Source organism: Chamaea fasciata, unplaced genomic scaffold, assembly GCF_029207755.1.
Source record: "Chamaea fasciata isolate MVZ Bird 193981 ecotype frontalis unplaced genomic scaffold, bChaFas1.0.hap1 SCAF_1, whole genome shotgun sequence".
Classification (NCBI taxonomy): domain Eukaryota; kingdom Metazoa; phylum Chordata; class Aves; order Passeriformes; family Sylviidae; genus Chamaea; species Chamaea fasciata.
Window position 1 is genome coordinate 59,906,737 of NW_027094086.1, and position 26,722 is coordinate 59,933,458.

General features: G+C 38.5%; 1 protein-coding gene across 3 annotated transcripts in view; it reads right to left on the bottom strand.

Moving 5' to 3' along the window:
* MBP (myelin basic protein) overlaps positions 1-20,743 on the bottom strand; it is an 83,748-nt gene extending 63,005 nt beyond the window's left edge. For all 3 annotated transcript variants that reach the window (XM_066184570.1, XM_066184565.1, XM_066184561.1), the window contains exon 1: positions 20,678-20,743. In XM_066184570.1, the coding sequence (XP_066040667.1) occupies positions 20,678-20,728 (51 nt within the window). In that variant the 5' untranslated portion in view covers positions 20,729-20,743. The remainder of the gene's footprint in view (positions 1-20,677) is intronic.
* Between the last annotated feature and the right edge of the window lie 5,979 nt (positions 20,744-26,722).

Consider the following 26,722-nt stretch of genomic DNA (forward strand, 5'->3'; position numbering starts at 1 on the left):
AGACCTATAGTTCTGACCACAGTCCTCATCAATGTTTCTGAACTGTCATAAAAGAAAATTAACAGGCGTTTCTTAAATTTTATACAAAAAGGTTTTTTGGGGTGGGTTGTTAGGAAAAAGACACTTTTGCCTTTCCACAGGGGCAAGGTATTTTGACACAGACATTTCAGCTCATCATTAGTATGCACACCTGCCAAGATCCCAACCTTGTCCCATCTCCAAGGAATGTGTCCTTCCCTCCTGATCATACCTACAAGCTGGGCTGCTCCCTAAACTTTTTGGGCCTGCATGGAAATGGACAAGGGGCAAAAGAGGGGCTAAAAATAATCCATTTTTAGGAGAGAAAAGGAGAAAACACTTGGGTCCAAGCCAAGTGAGAGAAAGGGAGAAAACACTTGGGTCCAAGCCACCAGAGAGCCACTCCCTCACTCCAGTCTGAATGGGACAAGGTTTGCTATGTAACTCTTGGTTAAGGGGGAAGCTCCCATGACCCTGTCACCATAGAAAACAAGGCCTTGGTGTGCACATACCTGTCTATCCACCCAAGACAGAAAATTGCTTTTCCGTTTTCCAGTTTGAGTAGGCTAGTGTTAAATGCATGATCGTGAAAGAAAATGAGTTTTATTTCTCCATCCTCCCAGATTGTGCATAGGTCCTCTGTGTAGTGTAAATAAACACAGAAACACCACTTAGAAGAAAATGCTTTCAAACGTCAAGACTTACAGGGTCAATATTTACAAGATAATCAACACAACTGCCTTTTTCAAAATGCAAATAAAGATTTCTTTTCAGATAAGAGTTTTGAAATGCAGCTGGCGTGGAAGCAAGGGAGTTTTTTAGTTAAGGGGAACTGATAAAGGCATGAAACCATTTATGTAATTGCAAAACGGTGGTATGACAGCTTATAACTCCCATGTAAGTAAATTTAAAAAAATCAAGCATGCAAGATGTGAAGATAAGGAAAGACATTGATCATGTCATCAAGGATCACTTTATCAATACACTTCTGTGTCAAAAATAGCTCCCTACTATAAGACTATATTGAAAACAAAGGGAAAACAAAGAAAGACTCTGTTAAAAAAATTGTTGCAAACATTAAGATACCAAGTTTTATCAAAATTTTGAGTCTAATGCAGACTCACCAGGAAAGTTAAGACACTAGGCAAAACTGAGTATCTGCTTGATAGTTCATGGAACCAACCTCTGCCTTCGGCCCTGTTACATTTTTTCCATGGTTCTTCTTGTCTGCATCACTCTGTGCCCTTTGTTTGCCAACTCATTCCACCACTTCCTCACTTGTCTGTGGATTGTCATCTCTCTCTCCCTTATTTTCCTTCATTTAAAGCTCTCCTCGCCAGCTTGGCCAGCCTGTTGGCAAAGACGCTTTTTCCTGATTTGGTCAATTCAGGTAGATTCAATCTCTTCTGAGCAGTCCTTGACCCTCAGAAAGAGTCTCCGTGGTTGTAAAAGCCAAATGCCTGTTGTCAACATCAGCTGTACAACCAGTTGTTGACCTCCAGGATCCATTCACTTCTTTCCAAGCCTTGTGCCCTGCCTCAGAGCACCAGGGAGAAAATCTTGGCTCCTGTGCCCTTGTTGCTCAGACTCAAAGCCATATAACTTATTATTAAATGTCTGGATCCCCCTACCAGTATCAAGGCTGTCCACGTATCAAGGAAGAGAAGCAGTAGAGGGTAATAGCCCAAGGATTTCACAAACCCCACCAGCCTCACCACAGCACCATGGACCCAAATCTCTCTCTAAAAGAGAAAATATGTAAGAGGGAAAGACGGTGTGCACAGAAATAGAGTTACACCTTACATAATGACCTTGGATATGAAAAGACAGGAAAGAGGCACCATTGTGAAGTATATGTTAGTTTTTGTTCATCAAATGTCCAACTATAGGCTCAATTCAGGCTGACCTTTATTCCAGCAGCCATTATAAGCCTTTCAAGTATAAATCAACTGCTACCTAATAGATAGCGGTCAATGGTACATAAATCAAACTACTTACTAGAAGACAGATAAATAACCTAAGAGATATTTCCTAAGAGACAAAGAATATACACTGAAATGCATGCAATACTTACTTGAATATTTTTTAAAGAGCAACTTCAGAACACCTATTAAAATTAATTTACAGTTTTGCTTAAGACACTTGAAGAAAGCAAAATGAGGATCCCTTCCTCATTTTTCCTAGTTACCTTAACAACCACAAAATGCAAAGAGGAGATTAACTGACTTCAGAAATATTCTAGCAGTCAGTAATTTTTCAAGAAACTGTCTAAACTGAAGCAGAAAAGGTGTCATAAAGTAAATAACTCAAAACAATTCACCTAGTTAACACTGAAGCAACAGAACCCAAGTCAGGAGAATGTAAAAAATCTAACCAAAATCAATCCACTCCAACAAGAAGGAAGAAATTCCATAGCAATAGAACACAAATCCCTCAAATTCTCACAACACAAATAGAAACTGCTCCCATACACTGCTTGCTTTGACTTCTGCATCCTTTATCAGGAACAGAGGAGCAGAACCCTTACTGGCATGATCATTTCCCTCTCACAATGTTCACATAAACTAAACATGTGATAGAGCAGCTTTGGTGGGCACCAGGAGTCCAGCCAGGGTCAACCCACCACATTTTCTGAAAACAAACATGAGAACAGTGCTTCCCTCCACGCTTTAAGCCAACACAGAGACACTCTCACAAAAACTACTGTGCAGACTTACAATTGCACCAATATTAGAAGAAAAATTGACCATTGTAACAAATGTATGAAGCTGCATGCTGAAATATTAACCTACGCATTCAACAGGTGAACTTCCCATTTCAGAAGAGAATAATGAAGTCTAAGAGGCAAAAAAATTTGTAAAGAAGTACAACAAACCCAATTGTTTACCCAAACATGCCCAGAGAGATGACATTTTAATTGTTTATTTTCAGCCTGTTTAAAATGTCTAAATTAGCATACAAATTCTATTGACCTCCGCAAGGAGGAAAACAACCAGTCCTGAAGATCTGGATGTTAATGAATGGTAGAAGCCAATTTCATTAGTTGCCCCACAGCTGGTATATTGAAAACTCAGTCAGAGCATCTCATCACACCGGGGCTTCCAGGCATTTTGAGGGCTGTCACTCAGAGCCTGACCTCATCAGGTTCTGGCTACCAGGCCAACAACTGGTTTGTTATATCAGTTGCACTAACACCTCCAGATTTTGGTGCCCTCCTCTGAAGCACACTTACAATCTAATGTAGCCCAGACTGTAACATACAGATGTGGGTGTGTCAGGTATGCAATCTGATCAAAGTTTTTCCTAAAATTCCGTAAAATGATCTGGTGAGTTTCCAGCAGAAACTGGTGATTTCATATGCAAGGAGTATAGCTAAAATGTTACATTTTCCGCCATGCATCAGTAATTTAACATGTTCTTGACTTTCAGAAATAGTAATCTCAAGTTAACTATTGCTGCTTACCACACTGAACTGTTAGTGAGACAAAGCTTGAGAGCCCAAGGAAATGACTCACTCAGATCTCACACTCAGTGCTTCTTCAGTCCCAGGTGACAGCTGATTCATCAGCAAATACCTAGTATTACTCACCTGGAACTCGAGAAGGTTTTCCTGTGGAGTTAATTGCTGCCATTTCTGTACACCACCAAAAAAAAGACTGTGGTCAGTAAACATCTCTCCAAAGTGTCTTCAGATGGCCAATATGATATGTGGTCCATAACATAAATGATCCATAAGCCTGTTCTCATACCTTTTGCAAAGCATGAGCAGCTAATCCAATAACAGAATAAGAAAGACCCCACCTGCACAATATGCAGTCCTGTTCTTCAGGAACATTTCTTGTTTTGTTGCAGGGACAGTATTGTTTAAAACAGCTGCAGCTATTGTTTTCCAAATATATAAAGTCAAAAAAAGAAACTAAACCTGAGAAAGATCAAACAATATAAACCCCATACTGTGAGATAAATGTCCATTTTCTCTAATACCAATGTAAATAAGTATCAGAAGTAATGACATTGAAACACTCATATGCATGTACAGACAGGACAAATGGTTAAGAGCAGAAATACAATTTGTGAGTAGCCAACTTATCACTCAGTGAGCCAAAAACCAAATAGAAACTGTCATTTAAAAAGATAACAGAATCATTCAATATGCTGAGTTGGAAGGGACCCACAAAGTTCAACTAATCCAACTCCTGGCCCAGAGTCACACCATGTGCCTGAGAGCATTGCCCAACCACTCCTTGAACTCCCAGGCTTGGTGCCAAGACCACTTCCCTGGGGAGCCCATTCCAGTGCCCAAACACCCTCTGGGTGAGGAACCTTTTTCTAAAATCCAACCTAAACTTCTCCTGACACAACCTCAGACCATTACCTTGGATCTTGTCACTGGTCACTACAGAGATGATTCAATTTACCGCAGTTTGATTCATTAGTGTGGCTCTAGTAAAAACTCTACATCTTCAGGAGAAATATTGCATTGAAATTCAAGAGCTATGTGTTAAAAAGAAAAAGAAAAGAAGGTGATTTAAATAAGTGCTACTTTGCACTATTTATAGTCATCATTTGTGCAAGCCCCAGGCTCTGCAAGGGAGCATGAAGCTCTACCAGCAAGCATACCTATTCACTGCCTGGGAATGTCTCCACCTCCGAGCAGGAACACTTGTTCTTTTCTTCAACTTCCACCTTTTCCTCCAGTGCCTAATTTTTAGATCTTTCCTCTTTTGAAACTACTAAAAAAAAAAAAAACCAAAACAAAACAAAAACCAAACCAAAACAAAAAACCAATAACAAAAACAAAAAAAACCAACCCAACAACAACAACAACCACCAAACAAAAACCCAACTGAGAGCTCAGACAGACAGCATTGCTGTTTTTTTCTGTGACCACTCAACATTAACTTGGTACTGTTATACCACACAGGCTGCTATCAATCTGGCAAGACTTGGTAACTGTGACAACTGTCCATCTTTCTAGAAAAGTTTCAAGAAATCAAGGATCATCATACAACTAGAAAGTGCACTTCACATCTCTTTTCTCTTATGTGGACTTGCCCTGAGAGAATGCCTCAGTACTTTTTTTTTGTCAATAATTTGAAAGTGCAATACTTTACTGAAGGATAAAACACTGCCAAAGGTAGGTACATTCTGTTCTCAACAGAAACCTCTGCATTAACACTGAAGGAGTGGTAAGGCATTGGTAAAATGAAACATGCTTTCTACACAGCACTTCAAATGCTTAGCTGTTTTTCTTTTTTTAGATGACATAACAGTTTAACCAGTAATTTTTCCCCATGGATATAAGGTGTGTAGGAGCAGCCTGCTTGGATTTATCAAGGGCAAATGGTGTCTGACTAACCCCCTGACAGCCTCCCGTGATGAAATGACTGCTTTTGTGGAGGAGGGGAAAAGTGTGACATCTTATTCCCTGACTTTGGCATGGCCCATGACACAGACTCCCACAGTCTGTCACTCTACCCTTCTAGTCAAACCAAGAAGATAAAGTCTGGGTAGGTGGAATACAAGGGGTGGCTAACAGGCTGGACCACCAAGCTCAGAGGATGGCAACCAACAGAGTCCATCTGTCAGTCAGCCAGCAGCAGCATCCCTCAGAGATCAATACTAAGGCCAATATCACTTAATGTCTTTATTAAACACCCAGGCAATAATAAACTGGGAGACTGGTCAGTACACAGAGGCAGAGGTGCTCTTCAGGCAGGGACCTTGACAGGCTACAGAAGTAAGCAGACAAGAATCTCATAAAGTCCAATAAAGGCACATACAAAACTCTGCAGCTGAAATGGGTTAACTTCATTCACGAGGATCAGCAGGGGCCAAATGGCCTGAAAGTAGTTTTGCAGTAAAGGTTCTATCTATTTTTTGACATCCATTTTAAGTAACTATAAATGGTTGCATTACAGTTTGGAACTGATGAGCAGCTCCTGAAGTACATGGCAAAGGCAGGTGCTATTGGCAAATAGGTTTAACTCCAATTCTTCCGAACTTCGTCATTTGAGAGAAAAGAAACATATGAACACCTATGGAGCAACAACAAAAGGCTTTGGAAGAATATACGTGTCAATTGTATGACAATTTTTCTCCCCTTGTTCTGTTTTTTCTCTCCTTTTTTGTTTTGCTTCTTCTGTAGACTCTAAAGATACTTTGCTCAGAGTCAGTACTCCCACCAGTGATGACAGCTTCCTGAGGGAAAAGCCACCCAGTTTGAAACCACTAGAGCAGTCACAGCTGATCACACAGAGGTAACTTTTTGACTCCTAAAACAGGACTGAACAATGAAGAATTCAGGATCAATTTCTCTCCTGAGGGAACAGTTTCTGTCCTCAAAACCAAAATAAGTGAACAGCATGAAAGACTACGAAAACCTTCAGATACTACACTCTCTCAAACACAGGCAAAAAATGCAGTCAGACAGTACTTGAGAATTATACCCCATCAAAAATGTGAAGAGACTCTGCAATGCCAGGAACAGAAAACACACACACTTTTACAGATATGGTATCACCAGGTTTGGTTTTTGCTTGGCTAGATGGAGTCTTTTTGGTTTTTTGGGGTTTTTTTGGTTGGTTTTTTTTTTATTTGCATAGAAAGAACAAGAAAATAAACTAAAAAACCAATTGTCATAAGTAAACAAAGTAAATTTTGCACAGTTGACAAATTACGATACTATTTCTATGACAGTGATAATGCTGGTTATTGAAGAGCCCAGGTAAATAACATAAGATCAACTCCTGGCCATAATGCATTTCTCAGTGATCAACAAAACATCCTTAGATTCAGCTGAAACAACATCATTAACAGCCAACAAAATAATGACTAGATGTGCCTGATAGATATTTATGACACTTTTATAGAAGGATTGTGATAGTACTTCATTATAAAATTTATTTTTGCCAATCTTTTATGTACTCCGACATAATGACATCATTAACATAAGAACCTCACTGAAATTAAGATCTCCTTATGCCCCAGTGAGCAAATCACACAGTCTGAGAAGCTCATGTTACCTTCCCACTGCAATAATCATTTACACACATGCAGACTTCTCCCTATCCTCCAAGTATTTTTAGACAAAAAGGAGCCTGGTAATAGAGAAATTAGTTAAAAGCTGTAAGAGTTCATGAAAGGTCAACAAAACGTCTTTATCAGCATAGAAAGGTATTCGGTTCAAAGCCCTATTGTAAATCATACTAGGTGTGATTTAACAGAAAGGTTGATCATTTAAGTAGAATCTTTTCCAATACAAAAGCACATTTTCAAGGCTAGACACATGACCTTTTCCACGTAACATTTATTGAAAAAAAAATTCCTTAGAAAAAAACAAACCCTCTGATAGACCACGAAAAGTTAGAAGCAGAGTTAATAGAAGAGACAGATTTGAGACACACCTCAAGGGAAATTTCTCCTTGAATTATCAACACCCAATCTATCCCCAAATGTTTTTGGTTTTTTGTCACTCAACTTTCCTCCCCCTGAAGGAAGGCACACACGCAAAACAAACTAATTACATGTGGAATCCTTTTTATCTATAGACAGATATGGATATAAATACAAATGCACACACAAGTATCAAACAAATATTAAAATACACAAAAATACACACATATTTGAAATAGAACCTCCATATCCATGAACTGGAGGACCACAAATACAAGAATTATAAACTCCCAGCCAGCCTGAACCTGTGGAGGACTTGTTTCTTCACCTGGATCCCTTCAAGTTTATGGTGCCTGATGGGATTCATCCCAGGACACTCAAGGACCTGCTCAATGTCACCGTGAGGCCTCCCTCAATGATTTTTCAACTGTTTTGGGAATCTAGAAAGGTCCCAGTGGACTGTAGGCTGGAAAATGAAGCAGACATTTATCTCTTCTCTCTGGTGATCAGTGACAGGACTGAAGGGAATTACCTGATGTTGTGTCAGGGCAGGTTTAGGCTGAGTATTAGGAGAAGGTTCTTCACTGAGGCAGGTGGCTAGGCACTGGACAGAAACAAGGCTAAGAGAGCTCAAGAAATGCCTGGACAACGCTTTCAGGCACATGATGTGATATTCTTTGGGATGTCCTGTGCAGGGCCAGGAGTTGGACTTGGTGGATCCCTTCCAACTCAGGATATTCTATGATTCTATGAAATATATCAGGGTCCTTAATTATGGTGTGGTATGGAGAAGATGAAGTAGAAGGGCAAAATCTGGGTTTCATCTTCTGTCCACAGGGTCAGGCTGCAGAGACCGCAGTTACTTAAACGACACTGTTGTTGTTTTCCCAAGGTTTTGCTCACACTGCCCACAGCAAGTCCCATAACATTAATGTGCAAAATCTATGCTAATGCACTACTTGGCTAGGAATTTTAAGCGCACAGACGTCACACAGCTAAAGACCTGCATTTCCCTCAGCAACTGTTACTTAGTAACCCTCTGCACATAAATAGAATTTTACATCACTGCATATGTGTTGTGAAGGCTAAAATCCATGCCTCGATTCTATAGGCCGGCAGGAAGGAAAGGAGTCATGTGGACAACTGTAAAACAAAGTTGCACCAACTATTTTCGACTCCTTCTCTAGGCAGAGAATTTAATTGGAGAGAAACCTGTGGGTAAACAAGAAGTTATTTCCACTGCCCTTTCTTTCTTCATAAAAAAGGAGCAGGTACACTGTGGACAGACTTTCTGGTATTATTCATGTGCTGGGCAATGGAGACTGCAGACATAAGCACAGCAGACCATGTAAAACTCTTCACCTTCTCCCCCAGAGGTAGTATAATCCATAGGGCTAGGTAATTTCTGGGTAGGATTGGTACTGCCAGAGCCACAGTCAAAACAATACTAAAAAAAGCTGTATGAATCAGATCCAGGACTGAATAAAACAGGTGGAGCATGATGGATTAAAAAAAAAAATCTTAAAATAAATGCAGATTAGAATCCATTGACTCTAAATAAAGAAGCTTAAATAGCTGTATTTTATTAACATATATATTCGATCCTTTCCATATTTAGGCTACTTGTGATTTGACTGACAGTCTAACTCAAACAGCTTGAATCAACATGGTACTTCATAATCGCTTTAGACCCAGAGACTGCCTTTTTAGCACTGAACAAAAGAGGTGGCCTGCTGGAAATACCTAGACATCTTTTTAATTCAATTCCCTAGCACTGCAAATAACATTAGCATTACTCTGCTTAGTCCCATCCTTTGCCTCTAAAAACCCCAGCTGTAGCTTCTTAAATAATTTACTATAATTAAAGTGGATTATCCTGACAAAAAAAACCTGATTGAGTTACATATAAGCAATAAATATAATCATTTGAAGAGGTTACAGGTAAACAATACTTGCAGTTAGTAAACCACGTGAATAAGTGTAAACATATAGATAAGCAAACACACTTAATTTGCAATTCTATTTAGCAAGTTTACAAGCCCTAAAGTCTAGCACTTCCTATTAAGTGCAGCATTCAAATAATCATTTCTTACTTCTTCTGAACAATGAAAAATTGTTATTCTAAAACAGGATTTTGAAAACTTTAGCAAACCAAAATTTTCTTCATCCTTGAAATTCTTCCCCTCAGCTCATGTCCTGGTAAGAGGTAACTCAACAGATACAAAGGTTCTCCTTGCAAAATCCAAAGGAGTCAATCCTTTGAAATGAGGGTTCCACCTTTTTTCTGTCACCTTGATATTAATAACATTGTAACAAGCAAGATATCCCAGCTCAGATCAGAAATCTTTACTCCAGGAAAACATCAAGCAATTTCTTTCTTTTAAAAAAACAAAGGCTATGAACCATTTTGAGGCTTGAAACTAACCACATTGTATAATGACTAAGAGAAGTCCAGATGCTCAGAATTGTCTCTGAAGTCCTTATTTTCTTAAGGCCACAAGACCCAACTTGGCAGTGCAGCAGCAGGATTGAGAACTGAGCAGGAGACTTGGCCAAGCCTTACTCAGCGACTGGGACAATTAAATGGCCATCTGGCTCCAGCACAAAGACAGCAGCTCTGCACCTGTTCCACCAGCCCACAGTTTTGTAGCGTAACTGGTTAAAGCAGGCCCACGGGGCAAAGCCCAGAACAACTTGTCATCTGCTGAGAGCTCAAAGCTGGGATTGAAGCCAAGGGCTCCTGCTCCTGGTGGAGCCATCTCCCTCGGGAGCTATATGCGAGACATGTTCAGAGGGTCCCTCCTGCTCTTTACATACAAGAGACATCATCAGAAATTATCAAAGACATGCACTTCAGTTGATAAAAAGTCTCTGTGTCAAGCCCTACAGGCTTCCAAAATGCCATAAACCCTTTATTCTCCCATAATGAGGTGACTCAACAGCTGCAATAGAATATTACATTATTACAGTATTAACTGCATTATGCTATGGCATTACGAACTCTGCAAAATCCCACAGCAGAATCTGATGCCTGGAAGACCTCAGCATTCCTTGCCAAAGGCAGACACTTATTCCACTGGTTGTTCTTGTACTTGGAGTTAAAGTCACCAGCCAGGACACCTGTACAATCTGTTGAGAGGGTATTAGAACCCAGAGCTCCCCATCCCAACTGAAGACATCCACTGACAGGGATCTTGTGGCCTTCTTTCCCCCAGGCTCCACAAAACTTTCATTTCTATATGGTTTTATCAATCCTTATAAGGACTGTATAGCACAGCATAATATAAGAATAATAAAAAATAAAAAAGAATAGACAAAATGCCAGTGGAAAGGAAAAGAAGGCAACAAACAGAAAAGGTATATTGAAGAGACTCCTGAATGTAGTTCTGTTCCTTTCCTTCCTGACAACACTGCAGGAAAGCAGAATAATGACACTGAGGTAGGTCAAAACAAGAGGAAAAAGTGTCAAAGCTTAATTTTTATTAGGTGTGTCACCTTTTTTTTTCTTCTTGCCAATACCTTTACTTATACGGCAAGAAATCAGCTGAAGCACATATAAAGAAAAATATTTTATTTTGAATATTTTTTTACTATTGTATTGTAGAAACAAAATACCAACATTGAAAATAATTTGTCAAGTAAAAGAATCTTAAAGCTGAATGTTCAGGACACATTGTCAGCACCTACAAACAAGCATGCTACACTTAAGCCAATCTGAAAGTAATGGATTACAGTAGTTCAGATCCATCTCAAATAAACTATATGACATCAGTTTTCTCCAAACACAGATTTGATTCTGAAGGAAACTGAAGATTAGCACCCCACCACAGGAGAAGACCTCCTCTCAGCAACTTTCTTTCAGCAAGTATCCTGCAGCATATGACAAGTTATTTATTTTAGCACAAAAACACCACATTGTGCCTAGCCTTGACCTAGAATCTCATCTCATGTGACCAAGCTCCAGAAATAACGTCAATCGTCCCAAACACACTGAATTTGCTGTGCAGTAGTGCACCAAAGACAAAACAATTGTTACTTTATGCAGTGGGTTTCACTTACTGTGAGCTCCAAAGCCTCTCCTAGAACATAAAGATACATTTATTTATACTAGTACTACAGTACTAGTTAAATATATTAAAGATATTTAATTTTAAATCAATACATATTAAGTATTGAAATATATTCAGTACATTTTATGATATATAAATATTTCTCAACTGCTACAGGCACTGACTTGATATTCTGAGTCTCACATGCACCAATCTTTCATCATCCAAGTCTCAAAAACCAAAGATTGTCTGGAATTTCAGACAGGAGTCTAAAAAAAAAAAAAAAGTACTGATTATTCAGGCTTTATCGCTGTGCACCATAAGGCAAGTTTCATCTGCAGTAGAAAGCTCTGGCTTAACATTAAGAAAACATTTAGTCTGTAGTTCACAGGGAAGATCAGATGAATAGTCAGACTCCCCAGGGTGAAAGGCTATTGGTCTTGCCTTTTGAAACTAATGCAGGGAGCACATCTGCAGTCACACAGGGATAGAAGCACAGTATCAACACTTCAATCTACACTTGCATTTATTTACAAATATTTTTTAAATATACACTTATACTTGTTTCAATATGGACATGTGCATACTTACAAATATGTGCACAAAAGAAACAGAAGTGGGATTTAAAATTTTTGCACAGTTCCACTTCACACTGAGAAATTTTAGCCACATTTCCCCCAAAGGACTACCCAGAAGTTCTTGCATTTGCTGCATATAACAAATTCTTTAACAGGTACAAGGTACAAATACGAAAATCCAAAACAACTTCCTGACAAGACAGTATATAAGTGACAATGATAGTTGGTCATAAAAGTAAGAGAATACTGCTTTCATTTTCAGTTTTCAAATACTGACAATGGCACTACTGGATTGGTTGGTAAAACAGTGTACTGTGGTAGGCTTGGAAGGTTGCAGAAAGTCATATGATAACATGAAGAGAGAGAACAGGCTTGAAGAGAAAGTAATTATTCCGGTGGATATGTGTTGTCAGTAAAGTGCAAATTTTGTCTGTTTTCTTCTACGGTATTCACACCGTCCTGATCAGACTGCCTGTTAGTTGGCCACCTCTTCACTGTTTCTGAGCACTGTTGGCAACTAAATATTATTTCTAATACCTCAGAAAAATCAAAGCAATGCATTTTGACTGCATCAGAGGTGCTGGCAGAAAATAGCATGCAGGAAGAAACTGAGTGAAAGAAGTAGAAGGAAGATAAAGGAAGGAGCTAGATGGATAAGTTAGCTATGACCACAATGCCAAAACAAGAAAAACCCCAAATGACTCAGACTTCAACATCACAGTCTCAATTTTATTTTAATCAAAATGTCTCCAGTATGTTGGTATTTCCATAATTCATCTGAAAACATCTGCACCACCAAACAGTGAATCCATGCCTGAAGCTCTTACACTTAACAGGAAAATCTGACGACCCAAATATGGTGACTATTGTTTTGGTAAGTGCCTGTTTAAAGACCTAACTCCCTGGTGACAGACTTGGTAAGATTTCTGGGTCTCTTGGGTTTTTTCAATGTTTTTGGAGCTGCCTTGAGTTCTCAGCAGGTTGAGTGCCCTCACGCCTCCCTAAATTCAGCTTTCAGTTCTAAGTCCAGCCACACCAGCCTAAACATCACTCTGTGGCACTGTGACAAAAAATGCAAGATTTCCATTACTGCCTGTTCTTAAATGCAAGTGATGCTTGGAAGTCCCCCTAATCATCCAAGGTAACTGGCATGTATCTTGTGGCTTTCAGCTCTATGTAAATTTTGATATTTTTATGGCCACATCCACTGGATGCTGCACTGAAAGATCAGATTGTTTTTAAGAGTGAATCTTATCTCAGCAATCAAGAGTAACATCATATTATTCTGCTTAAGAGTTTTTCAATTTCCTTTTACAAAAAACGTTTCTTTCCTCTCCCCCAGCAAATGCTACTGAAGTATTTTCATTGACTTTAAGCAGACAGCCTGAAAAAGTTAAAGAAAAAGGAAAAGCATTCCATAGCATTTCTGCTCCAAGTAGAAAAATCAAGTTCTGAACTGTAGATGCAGACAAGTTAAATTTATTCACTGTACAAATAGCTCAAATTACTCAAGAAATTCAACTTCTGAAGTGCAAAAACAAGTTACTGTCAGCAATACTTTGCACTGGAAAGCCCTACAACGTTTTCCTTCCAATGTCCATTACGCACTTGCTGAATTTACAAATGAGAGCAAAAGTTAACTCAGTTTAATGTGGAACCCCTCTTTTCTCATGGGAATATTTAGCATCAGATCTGAGAATGTTTTGACTTTGTACTGATGCATAGTGTAAAACTATGTCTAACAGCTACCCTATCTGCACAGTCAGTTTCATTATCAGAAATACAATCATGAGAAACTGAGAATTAAAATAAAACATGGCTCCAGAACTCTTCCTCACAGCTGCTGCCCAGGAGCATCAAACACAACTGAATTAGCACAAGGAGGAAAAAGACAAGAAACAAACTTTAAAATGAACTTTTAACAGGTTTTAATACTTTAGTAAGTGCTACAGGGCAGGTTTGCCAGTCACTGTCTTAGACACTGGAGATCCCACTGTGGTTTGACACCGGATACCCAGAGGTAAACCTTGGCCATTTCTCTAAAAGGGCAAATACATTTCATCACAACTTGACAGATGTAACTGCATCTTAAGGTAACACATTACTGCAGAAGATCTTTTAAGCTCTTCTCAAATATAACCAAGGTCAAAGTAACAAACTAGAATTTTCATCTGACCTAACTTCAGACCAGGTGATACAACATTACTGCTGCCTGCTGATCCACAACAGTAAAAGACAAAAGGTTATGTGGGAGAGGAAGATATTGTTCCCTTTCACGTCACTTAACTGCTTCCTCAAGATTTAAAATATTAACAACTTTTCCTTCATTTTTCATGGCATGAAGGTGCCAAAACACTAACAACACGTACTCAGGCTGAAGTATGGGCTGATTTACTAGAAAAGTCATCTCAGGAGCTAGAACAGTTCACAGAGAGTTCACAAAGAGTGCCTACTGCATTACACCCCTGTTCTTCCAGCTCCTTGCTAATTTAAGTGGCACTGGCATTAAACTCATTTGACAGGACATTTATCTAGTTCTGCATCAAAGCTAACAAGGAGGGAACTGTAGAAAACTACCACAAAAACATGGCATCTCTAGCACAAGACCTTAAAAAAGCACAGAGCACGCTTCCCTCTTTTAGTCATTTTTGCAGGCTGAGGGTGGGAGAACAAAGCCTAAGACCCTACCTCCTCCCCAACCAAAACCACAGGGACTGCACCTCTTCCTTTTACACACATGCAGGCACAACCACCTCAAGACCCAAACCAAGAAGCACTATGACTTAGCCGTTGCATGCAAAACAGAAAAAAAACATACTTCCAACTTATTTTTGCAACCATTGCCCACACATTTACTCACTTTTCCACTGAAACACAGACCTAGCGATATACTGCTATGGTCATACAATTCAGGCAACTCCTTAAACATTAGCAGTGGGCGCTGTGGCAGGGTCAGCCCTTGCACCTGCCTTGCTTCTCCCCTTTTAACTTTTCCACCCATTCCTTGCACAGCAGAACACTGTTATCTTCAGTAGCCTTCACATGCAACAAAGGGGAACATGGAAGTGTTGGAGCATCAGCTTCACTTCAGGGACAATTTATCTTCCTTACAAAATTTCTACGAGCTTGCCATATTTTAGACATGGGAAAGATTAATTACTGCAACTACAATTGACTGTACTAAATTCAGCATCCAGAGAGTTTAATGAACAGTCAAGTATTGAAACACATTACCTGGATTTAGACACAAGTTGTTTCTTTAAACTTCACAGTAGAACTATTTGCCCACTGAAACATTAACAGAGACTTGTGATAGCATACTGAGTGCTGGTGTTAAGGTTAATTTTTGAGGACAGATGTCATAGCTACTTCATGCCTGGCATTCTCAGAGGTTTCAAACACTACAGTCATTTCTGTATCCCTATGATGTCATCTTACCAGCAGAAGCACATTAGTGCCTGAAGGCTCCACTCAAGGTCTCCAAGCACTACTATTAACGCAGAATGACAAGGCATCTGTCCCAACAAACCATCCAGTTAGACAGCATGAAGGTTAAGAAATGAAATAGGAAGACAGAGCAAACAACATAAGGATTTGCTCAAGGGCAAAGCTAGGTTGCTGGCAGAAAATGAGGAAAACAGACATCTATCAAATTCAACTGGTATTGCTGAACCTGACTGCCCAGAACTTCCTTCACACCTTTGAAGAAGATTTGCCTCTTCTAAAAGCAGCAGTTCCTTGTACCAGGCACCAGCATAAGCAGACACTGGTTGGTCATAAGGACTCTACAGAGCAAGTCTAACTTGTAAAACTGACTGGTGAAAATGCTCATCACATCTCTCACAGAAAACACTGGAGCTCTCAACATTTTAAAGTGTTTTTTTTCCTTTACTCTTTCCTTCAGAAAATATACTGGCTCAAGGGGGAGTTTTTTCATCAATCCATCAAATTGCAAAGAATATACCATAATAGTTCCTGTGCTCTTTATTGCTTTACGGGAAAGAGAAAAACTCTGAGAAAATGCACAATTACATTGGAAAATAAAAATAGTGCTATACAACTTTGCTAGGGGGGGAAAAGTGAAAACGTTTCATGATTAATTTTCTATGGTAATAAGACTAATTTTTTTGTTTACTTTTTACAGAAAAGTATACCTCAGACTTCAAAATCCATATAATCTGTATATCACGTATCTCTCAAACTGTAGGTTCTAAAAAATAATAAACTTTTATCTTATGAAATAACACTTCAGAGCAAGTAACTAAGGAAGTAAAAATTATTTCATCTGTTGGTTTTTTTCTTTTTTGATAATTTATGATGCATACCAAGAGGAAGCACCTGGCAAAAACCACACATGCAGCTCAGGTCTGTAAGCAGCCTAAGCCATGAGAGGTAGTGAAAGCTTTCATGCTTGCAGATCAGTGAGCATATATGAGATGAACAATTCAACTATCATCATGTGCCAGTCATCTTAAGAATTTCAACCCCCTTTCACCATAAGAAGACAGAAAATTTTCTGTCAGTGTTATCAGACTGCAGCCTTAGACAGACAAATTTCAGAACATTAGCCAAGCAACACAGAGTAAAAACGAGGAGAGAAAATAGAATCTCCTCTAAAGCAGCACAGAAACCATCCGATTTACTGATACATGCTCACTGAAGCAATTTAGCTTGAACTAGTTACGCTGAGCTCTCCTTAAACACTGAGAACCAGTAAGCTCATTAAAGATAAGTCAAATCAGCCACTGCAAAACACATTACAGAATCTAGGTATAAACCACGGGGCAGTTATAGGCAAGATTTTTCACAAGTTCATTACCCAGCAAGACTCGGTCCTGATTAAAAGATTATTTTTAGTTCAAAGAAAACAATAAATTGCAGATTGAATGCCTATTCACCATTATGTCTGTTTTCAGTTTTGGCCTGCAACTACATTTCCCAAGGCTCTTCAGAGCTGGGTACCAGAAGTGGCAATTGGGTTTGGTTCCTTGCTGCTTTTTCACAGCATACCCCAATTACATAAATAACATGAACTAGGTAGATAATCCAGAATTTCCTACAATCTAATATGTCCCAGGCCTGTATAAATTTCTTGAGCAATCCCTTGACATGGCAGTGCAGTGGGTTTTGACCTTTTGTAATAGGTCACAGGCTTGGTTTCCAGCTCCCCACAGTACTATGTGACCATGGAAACCAGGCTGGTTGGACCAGGTGTGTTTGGAAGTTGTTGTGGAGTAACTGGGACGATGACAGTAACCTTCCTTCCAAACTCTTCTTCCTGAACCATCAATGACATTAAGGGCCCGTTTTGACAGATAGCAAGAAAGTTCAAAGATTTTGGTACAGCAATATTGTGCTCTGCAGAATTCTCTAATGAGGAGAAGCAAAGAACTGTGCCTATTGGAACACAGGCATCTTAAGTCATTGCAGAAGAGATTGTGGCACTATGTAGGATAATGATGACAAATTAGCACACTCCAACTAGAATGCTGAACCAGTAAAATTCCAGTCTATTCTTTTTTACTCCTCTACATTTAGCTCTGTGAGAAGTTAAAGAAACTCAGGGCAAGGAGCTCAGGACAGCCTATTCTTTTTGTTATTGTTATTCTTAGATATATTTATGTGAAGTTCAAACTCAAGCATTAACACTAAAGAGAAAGTAAACAAAATAAATACTTAAACATTTACTAACGCATTTTGCAGATGCAGTCTAGTGTCACTCAAAGTAAAAAGAAAAGATAAAATGCTGGGTTCATTAAGGAATTTTTTTGTGTCTTACAAAAGTCTAAAAAATGCATATCCATTAAACAAAGAAGAAAGAAATCCCACAGAAATGAGGCAGTGCATGCTATTGCTGTGAGTAAAACAGAAAGGTTTTGTAAATAGTCCTCCACATTATTTAGGTCAAATATTTTTCAAAGCAATGACTTTATTTCACGGTATCTCATTACCTATTAAACAATCACTGTAGCTTGCCATGTTTATATAGCAAGAGGAGAACAGTATGTTGAAGGAAGTGCCACAGCATGGGAAGCCATCTTAATGTCTTCTGTAAATTTCCTAATTTGAAAGCATGTTAGTGTCACTTTAGACATTTCATGAAGTAATTGCTTTCCAGAAGTCCATTTCTAATTTTGTAATTCAAATACACATATTTACTAAAAGTAAAGTGAAGCTAGGTGTCAACTCAAAAAAACATCAAACCAACCTCATAGTAATTGCTGGACTAAAGGACATTTACTGGGCAACCAAGAACTGTGATTGTTGAAGTTGGCAACAGTCTCTTTAATGTCACTACACATAAAATAACTCTGTGGAGAAATGGTTTACCAGTCCAGGACCAGTACAGTGGCTGTAAATCTGACCTCAATGGTTCAAAGAAGCTGCCTAAAATAATCTTTTTCCTTTGGAGCTGCAGTTTTGGGAAAGCACTTAAAGTAAATTGCCTGGAGAGTGAAAGTAATGAAATTTAGAAAGACCCTTGTTGAGATGTTCACTTCTTTCATTGCAGTTCTATTATTATGAGTGAGGAGAGGCAGTTCTGCATTTCCACTGTAGTCTCTGTAAACCTTCAGCAAATCCAGATTAGCAGGAAAACAGTCCTAATCTACAGCAATTCTGGACAACAACAACAACAAAAAAAAAACTACCTTGACTTTGAAAAAAAAAAAAAAGGAGAAAAAAACCCAAAACAAACTGTTTGCTTAATGCAACCACTAAGAAATTTAATGCTGCCTGAAAGAACTGAATCAAGAATGACTAAGTATAGGAATCTATAGTAGTGCTTTAACCATATATTTCCTGATTTTATATCTATGGCCTTGTAATTTCTTGTGGCATGATTACTGTTTTAGATAAAGGGAGATCATGCACATTTCTGTGCATAAAGGGAGATTTTGACCAAGCACTGCCAATCTGAAAGTTTAGGGGCTTGGTGTTTTGGTTTTTGACTCTCTAGAAGGATGAGTGAAGGACAGAAGATACTACTAGAGTAGTTAAGTTCCTGCTTCACAAAAGAATTCTGGAAAACTCATTTTATTTTCATTGCAGAATCAAGTATTCTGCATGAACTGATTAGGGAAAAAAAAAAAAAAAGGAATTTTAAAGAATTGCAGCAATCCATTTCCTTGTAGTTCTGTCCTACATAGCAAGTGCAGACTCACGGTGACCTGACTCTGGCTCACCACCACAGAATTTGCACCTCTTGCACAGGCTGTTACAATTTGAAGAATTTTTAGCTTTTTGAGGCCAGATGTGCCCCACAACTCACCCACCTGCCATCCAGATGCATCAAACACATGTGATCCCGCAGCAGGAGAAAAGATACAATGTGGTTTTTTGAACCAAATTTTATCCTCAAAGACCAAAGCAGAGGGTATTTGGTGCACTGCAGCCCATCGAGCTCTGTAAATTTAATGTATCACATCTGCAGGATCTCACATGCTTACTCAGAAAGGATCAAAATATTTGGATAAATGTACCTGTTTGGTGTGTTTCTAAGGGGCAAGTCTGCAAGATCAGCCACCACAAGACAGCAACTTAGGATTCACATTATTGTTTGTACTCAAACCGAAACTTTGGACCACAAAAGCATTTTGCAAAATACTGCATCAACACAAAACAAAACCATATGTAGCCATCTGTCCTCTGTTCCTGCTGCTTTCTCCCTATTCCTTCCAGTGTGACTATGCATTTTCCTGAAGGAGATGGCAAGGAATTAAAAACTGTATGAGTTCTAGTTTGTATGTCTTCTGGGGTTAGCTGCTTATCTGCTACAGCAAAGCAAAATACCCACATTGCTCCAGATAAAGCCCAGAATGATCTGTTTATATCTTATGTCCAATGCAAAGGGCAATAGCTTTATACAGTGTGGGCTTAGACTGTAAACTGTTATTTTTGGATAAGGATGTGTGGCGGGAAGATAGCAATAGCTAGCAACAAGCTGTGGTTTGCTTTTTTTTACATATGAATATATATAGAATGATGTCCTGTTTTAAGATGTGTGAAATCTCTTCCGGTACAACACAGAAAACAAATAAACAAGATATTTTCACAAGGCAAACAGAACACCACATTATGGGCAGAATACACAACAGTGTCAGCAGATGCCTAGGAATCAAACACTAACTTTTAATGAACATTTTGACAGTTCTCATATATTTTTTTTCCCTAGGGAGGAGATTTTTAAAGCTGTATCTCCTTGGATTGACAATCCTGTCCTTTAAAATCTTCTTATTTTACCTATTTCTTTATAGTTTCTTTCTTATGGATGAAGCCAATTTTATTGCCCCAAATGAAAAACTGTCAACACACAGAACATAACTATGCTCACTGACTCTTAAAAAATTCTACAGTATCATGATTCTAAATCCCTTTCATTCATTTCCACCATGACTGAGATGATTATTATCAGCTATGGATTGAATATCCCATTTCTCACTAAATCCAGCACAACAAACTTCATTTGGCCACATCTCATAGGACACTCTTTCAAAAATGTGGTCATTTTACAGTGTAAACTACAAAATATTAATGGTAACAGTGATCTGGTAAACAACTACTGTCCTAAAAATCCTCTGTATTTCACAGAATACCTATTTCCCAAGTGGTGCTCTCTCTTCAATTTTCTATACTCACCTTGGTTGACTTCTCAGTGCTATGCTCTCGTTTTCCTGCATGGTTCCCCATGATGGATCACCAAAGTTTAAATTCTGAAAAGACAGAAACAAAACAACATTTTTGAAACCAATACATTCATAAAGAAATACAAATTAATTTTAATCTGACATATAACAAAGAAATTTTTCACACACAGTGAGAACTTTTACAATCCAAGGTAAGATCTGTGAAAGATCCTAAGGAAAAAAATCCCACACTTATCTGGTCTGTTTTGCATGTTTAAGCAATACCAGAAAGCTTTCCTACTTCTATTTTTTTAAAAAAAAGACATAAAAGAGACGGAAAAAATAAAATGTTCTTTTTGAAATATGCACATAAAACAAAACTAGATTAGAAAGTAGGTAGAGGCCCTGTCTTTCAGTAATGTTTTTAATAACAAACAGTGTAATACATATCAAATAACTTGTAACTATAAGTTTCCATAAAACCTCAAGTAAGTTCTTTCGAATTCCCATTTACCATTATATAAACAGCAATTAGTGAAAAAAGCACCACTCTAAGTGTTAACAATTTGCTGTGGAGGTTAGAACATGTGAGCTGTTTACAGCTCCCTCTTTCATGATAAGCATGTAAGAAAGCAATGCCAACTCTATCTTTGTATTTTCTGGCTCATCTGGTCCTATCTCAGCTGTAACTGAGCTTATGTAGGTTAAACCACAGCACTCAAACTTCAGCTTTTAGAGCACACTTGTGGTTGTGCCACATATTTCTTGTCCCAGAAGCAGGTATCTGTATAGGATCTTACAGCTGCTGCCTCGACATGATTTGAATGCAGTGCATCACAGCATTTGAAGTCATGAAACTTTAGATTACATGCATTGCTTAAAATTATATGCATGAAGTAAAGCAACAGGCTATATAAACTCATATATAACTGTTATAACCCCAGCTACACGCACTGATTTGTGTACAAAAGGATTCTAAAGACACAAACTTTGCTTTTGACAAAGCACACATCTGTGATGGACAGTCATAAGAAATCAATCTCTACTTCAACTTTTGGAGAGACTGATAGATTCACTTACACACACACTTCACCACCACACCCAACCCCCAGTGATAAATTTCAAATTTTGAGGGTCTGCAGTGGTCATTTGGCAATTCATTGAATTTGATTTGCTCTAAATTCCATGTTGTCACTGTACCAAATTAAATAATTCCTCACAAAAATCCATTTCCAAGGTCTCACAAAATAAAAATTAAACCCTCCCCCCCCTCAACTCAGGAAATGCACTCACGATAGAATTTATTGCTAAACTGGAAACAGATTTTTTTAAAAGCAGCACTATCTATTGCATACAAGATAAAAGAAAAAAACAAAAACAAAAAAAACCCAACCCACCAAGCCCTGTACTTTCCAGCTGTGAGATCAGCACAACCAATTCACACACTTTTGATGTTCTAAAATTTTTCAAGGAAAAATACAAATAAATTCATATACACTGGGTTTCAGACCTGAACTTCCTGAAACTGGCCTCTCTGCTCTACAAATTATGAGCAGCAGCTCATTTCCTCGTCACCTACTTCCCAACATAAGGAAAGCAGAGTGGAATACAAAACTGTAAGAGATGTCTACAGCAGAATATAAAGGCAAATGTGTTATTCTGCCACTCATTTATCACAAAATTAACTATCCAATTTGGTCTCTAACACATATGTCTAAGTACACAGATAATGAGGCCAACATAACACTTGCAGAGCAGATCTGTGATCCTGTCCTCTTGTCTCCCCTCAGCCTCCCTCCTGTCTTTGGAGTAACATTCCAGGAACAACCACCCTGCACCCATAAAACACAACTAGATTTTATTTCATCTTTTTTTCATGCATTAATGAATGCAGATGCTTGAACTGAAGACAAGTTAGCTACAGGTAGCTGCTATTAACTCCTCACATAGCAATAAAACTACTTTTTAGCCAAAGGGACAAAAGCAACCTGCCACTAGCAGGGTATCCTAAATGTTACAGATTTCTTCATGCTACCTATTAAACAGGGAAATCCAAGCAATCCTTTGGCAAAGAAAGGCTTCCAAGAATCTGACATGAATTATGAAAGAAATTGTATAGTGCCAACTGTTCTGTAGATATCTGAGTAGGAAGCAAAACCATACATACATCCAAGCCTGTAAATATTAAAAACATTTATAGCAACAAAGACTTGATTTTTCACTTTAGCCTCAAGCAGAAATCCACCTTACTTGACTGAAAACTGAGCACACAGGTAGTTTCCACTTCAGGATGAAAGTACACCCTGCAACACTAAGACTTAAACACTGACTTTGGTTCTTCCTGTCAGGAGGGAGACCATACTGCACAGTTTCTACCTGCGCCAATCTTTATGCAATGAGGACTTCAGCTGAGTCACTGAGTTCAACTCATTTTACAATCTTTGTAGGAACTTGCAGTCAACTATTCCAAACATCTCAGCTGGAAAAAGATTCATATTTTCTTTTTATAATATCCAGGTTGCCAGACTAAGCAGCTCTGTACAAAGTGAAGAAACAGCTTCTTACACTTCCTAACAATGTGCATCAACTGAACAACATTCTTCTTTGCAGAGGAATCCATGAATGATTCAACACTGATGAGTAGCCACAAGAACAGTCACGGTGCTCCAAGCAATGAAGAAACAGTAGTATTGTGGAAATGAAATACCTTCTTTGAATCTCACATGAATCACACGTAACAATAAGCTGCCAAAACAGGCCTGCACATGAGATCGAGCTTATGACCTCAACAGCATTTGCCAGAAACCTTCCTAGTGAAACCCTGCAAGTTTTGTAAATCCTATGAGATGACAAATTTTGCATATGAGCTTGAATCAGAAATGAGAAGGGACACTCTGCATGCCTGCAGCTAACAGAGTTACATCACCAGCTCCCCCATAAAACTCCCCATCGAGAGTTGCTGGTTCCATATTAAAACCATCTGAGAGGCTCAGAAAATTAAAGGCCACACAAATAAACTGATTTAACAGGACTAAAAGTCGAAAATACTTCTGCTACCTAAAAGTTCTTTAGGGTGAGTGAGTGAATTGGGGCAAGAAATTGTGAACCATCACTGCAGGTGCCACCAGCAGAGACATCCAGCTGCCTCAGCACTATGCCGCAACCACCTACTGAGCTGAATCAGCTCTGCTGCCATGACCTGGCACTTCCCAATCCATGACTGATACAGCAGTAACTCCACCTATGCCGGCTGCCTTGAGTAATTCCAAAAACAGCTGAGGGATTTTGCCTGGGGAACTGAAATAAAGCATGTCCTCCCATCAATTCACCTTCTTACGGAGTTAGTCTAACAGATAACCTGATGGAAGCCTAGACCATGCAGCTTTCCCACTTTCTTCACTACACAAACCCATACTCCAACGAGCAACAACTACAGAAATACCAGTGCCTTACCCTAGGAGAAAAACTACTATTTCCAGCACGCAAAATAAAAAAAAAAAAGAGGTGGAAGAACTCTGTTCTACACAACATATACCTATAAAAATACACTTACATTGGCGTCATGTAATTTGTCTTCATCTGAGCAGTTTATTAAAAACAGGGGTTTAGAAACGTGTATCATTGTAGTGGTTTTTTAGCACATTCTAGTCTGCCTGTTGATATTTGCAGCTAAACAAGTGGTTCCAGTCATCTTCCCATATGTACCCACTGTCCTATAAAGAAGCTTATGATTTAGAATTTTCACTGAAAGGCAGAAAAACACTTTTCCAAACCTTCTGGAAATGACAAGAAATGTAATGGCATTACTTTCTGCAGGTGATGCAGTTTTAGCTGCAAAAGGGCATTTTCTTACTCACAGGAGGCTGAAAAAAGTTCACCCGTGTAGTCATCCGACTTTAAATAATTGATATTGTAACTCAGGAGTCAAAACAGCCTGTAAGCCAATCCACATGGAGCACTTTTACATTACACTTTTGAACATTAATGGTTACTTCAAATTAAAAAGCATAAACTACTGAATGCGTATTACATGATGCTGAAAATGGATTGTTAAATATGATCTTACCTCTTCCCACACGTTAATTATGACTCAACAGAACTACACGTAATAATAAAGGTATGCAAGGACTTACATATTTGCAAGTATCAGAACATAATTACTACCTTGTCTAGGAATATGTATTCATCACAGATTGATGTTGGGTAATAGTGCAGAGCTACAAGTTCCCCTAGCCTTACTCACACATGGGAAGGGTAACCACAGAATATAAAAGTATTTGAGAAGTTTACTTAAAACTTCCTGCTAAATTCATATCTGTTCTTATCCAAGTAAATATGACGTTTTACTATTATATACAGATCTTATGAGGAAAAAAAAAAAAAAGAGTGAAATTTATTTTAAGAAATGTGCAGGTTCTCAAACTCTGGTAGCTCCCTAATGTAAACTCTTAATTACAAACTTACCCAAGTTTTTGTGGGTTTTTTGTTTTAGTTGTGCTTGATTTTTGGTGTTTTTGTTGTTTTGTTGTTTTGTTTTGTTTTTTTAATTTTTGTGTTTGGTTTTTGTTTGTTTTTGGTAGTGTCAGGTTCTGGTTACATCACTTCCTGGGAAGCAAGCTGACACAATGCACAGCAGTGGCTGTCAGCTAGGTGGAAATCTTTGAGTGGATTTTTCAGGCTCACAGTGTGATACACATCTTTGCAAGGAAGCCTTTCACTTCATCTTCTTTCAAAACAAGTCTGAGACACTGGGCACGTCTCATCAGTTTCTTCAGAATTCCCTTATTGTGGTACCCTTCCACGTGGTAATATTCCAGCTCACCAAGAAAGAAAACCTCCAGCCGGCAGGAAAAAGTGACCTGCAGCTAAATCCATCAGCAGCCACAGTCAGACGCTTCACAGACAGATGTGAGCAACCACGTAAAAAAAGTAACCTACCTCATGGACAAACTGCTCTCCAGGAATCCTGCCTCTTAATTCAATTATCAATTTATTTTATAAAATACAGTGCCTTAAATCCCTTACAAGTTTGTTATTTAACTCAGATTTAATTTTTCATTATTGCAAAAGAGTGCAATACTTCCTAAATCAAACTCTATCGCACTTTTGACTTCCACAGTTATATTTCTCTGAAAGAAAAACACAATATTCCAGACATATTTCCATCATGAATTATCAAAATCCAGATTTCAGTGGTGACCGTAGCCTATAAATCAGAGAAGTCAACAGGAGTTTAATACTTACAGATGTATTTAATCATGCTTGTACAGTGCCTTGCATATCACAGTCCTGACTTACCTAGATATTACAGTAATTTCCATGTTTACAGATAACTGCATGTACCTTAGCAAGGACACTAGCCCTAGAAAACCACCCCTCTGAGGGATTGGCCAAGATCTGAAACACTATTTACCTGAGAAAGTACTCCCCAGTGCTAGCACAGTTGCTCAGTAATTTACACACACTTCATGTATCATTGCAAAGGACACCTAATTTATTTAATTTTCTCTAAAATTTTCTGCAACACTATGGCACATGAGAAAGGCTACAACAGCGAGACAGAATATATTCTGTGAAAAAATGTTGTTGCAAATGATTTCCTAAAATTGCCGTAGGCTAAGCAGGACCAAAGGTTTGAGATGTTTCCTGACTGCTTTGATTACCATTTTCCCAAGAAGGATATTACATATTATTTTTTATAAAAGCATGTGATTCCAGGAATCTCACTTCAGCATGCTAAGCATAGTCCAAACTTGATTCTAGACAACAGAATCTAGACAACATGAAATTACAATGAAATTGCTAAGCCACATATATTTATTTTCTGTAGCTTAGGCTTCTCTTCTTTTCACTCCTTTCTTCCTTCAATCCACTCCACTCTCCTTGACAGAACACCATCAGCCCTGTCCCACCCATTAAGAAAAAGAAAAGATTCAATTTTAAAACAAATTTCTCAACAGGGCTTTTCTCCTTCCCAAATGGAAAAATGCTCCCCTAAGGTCATGTAGCACATGCTGGTACCGACACTCCTTTACACAAACAAAAAACACCGATGACC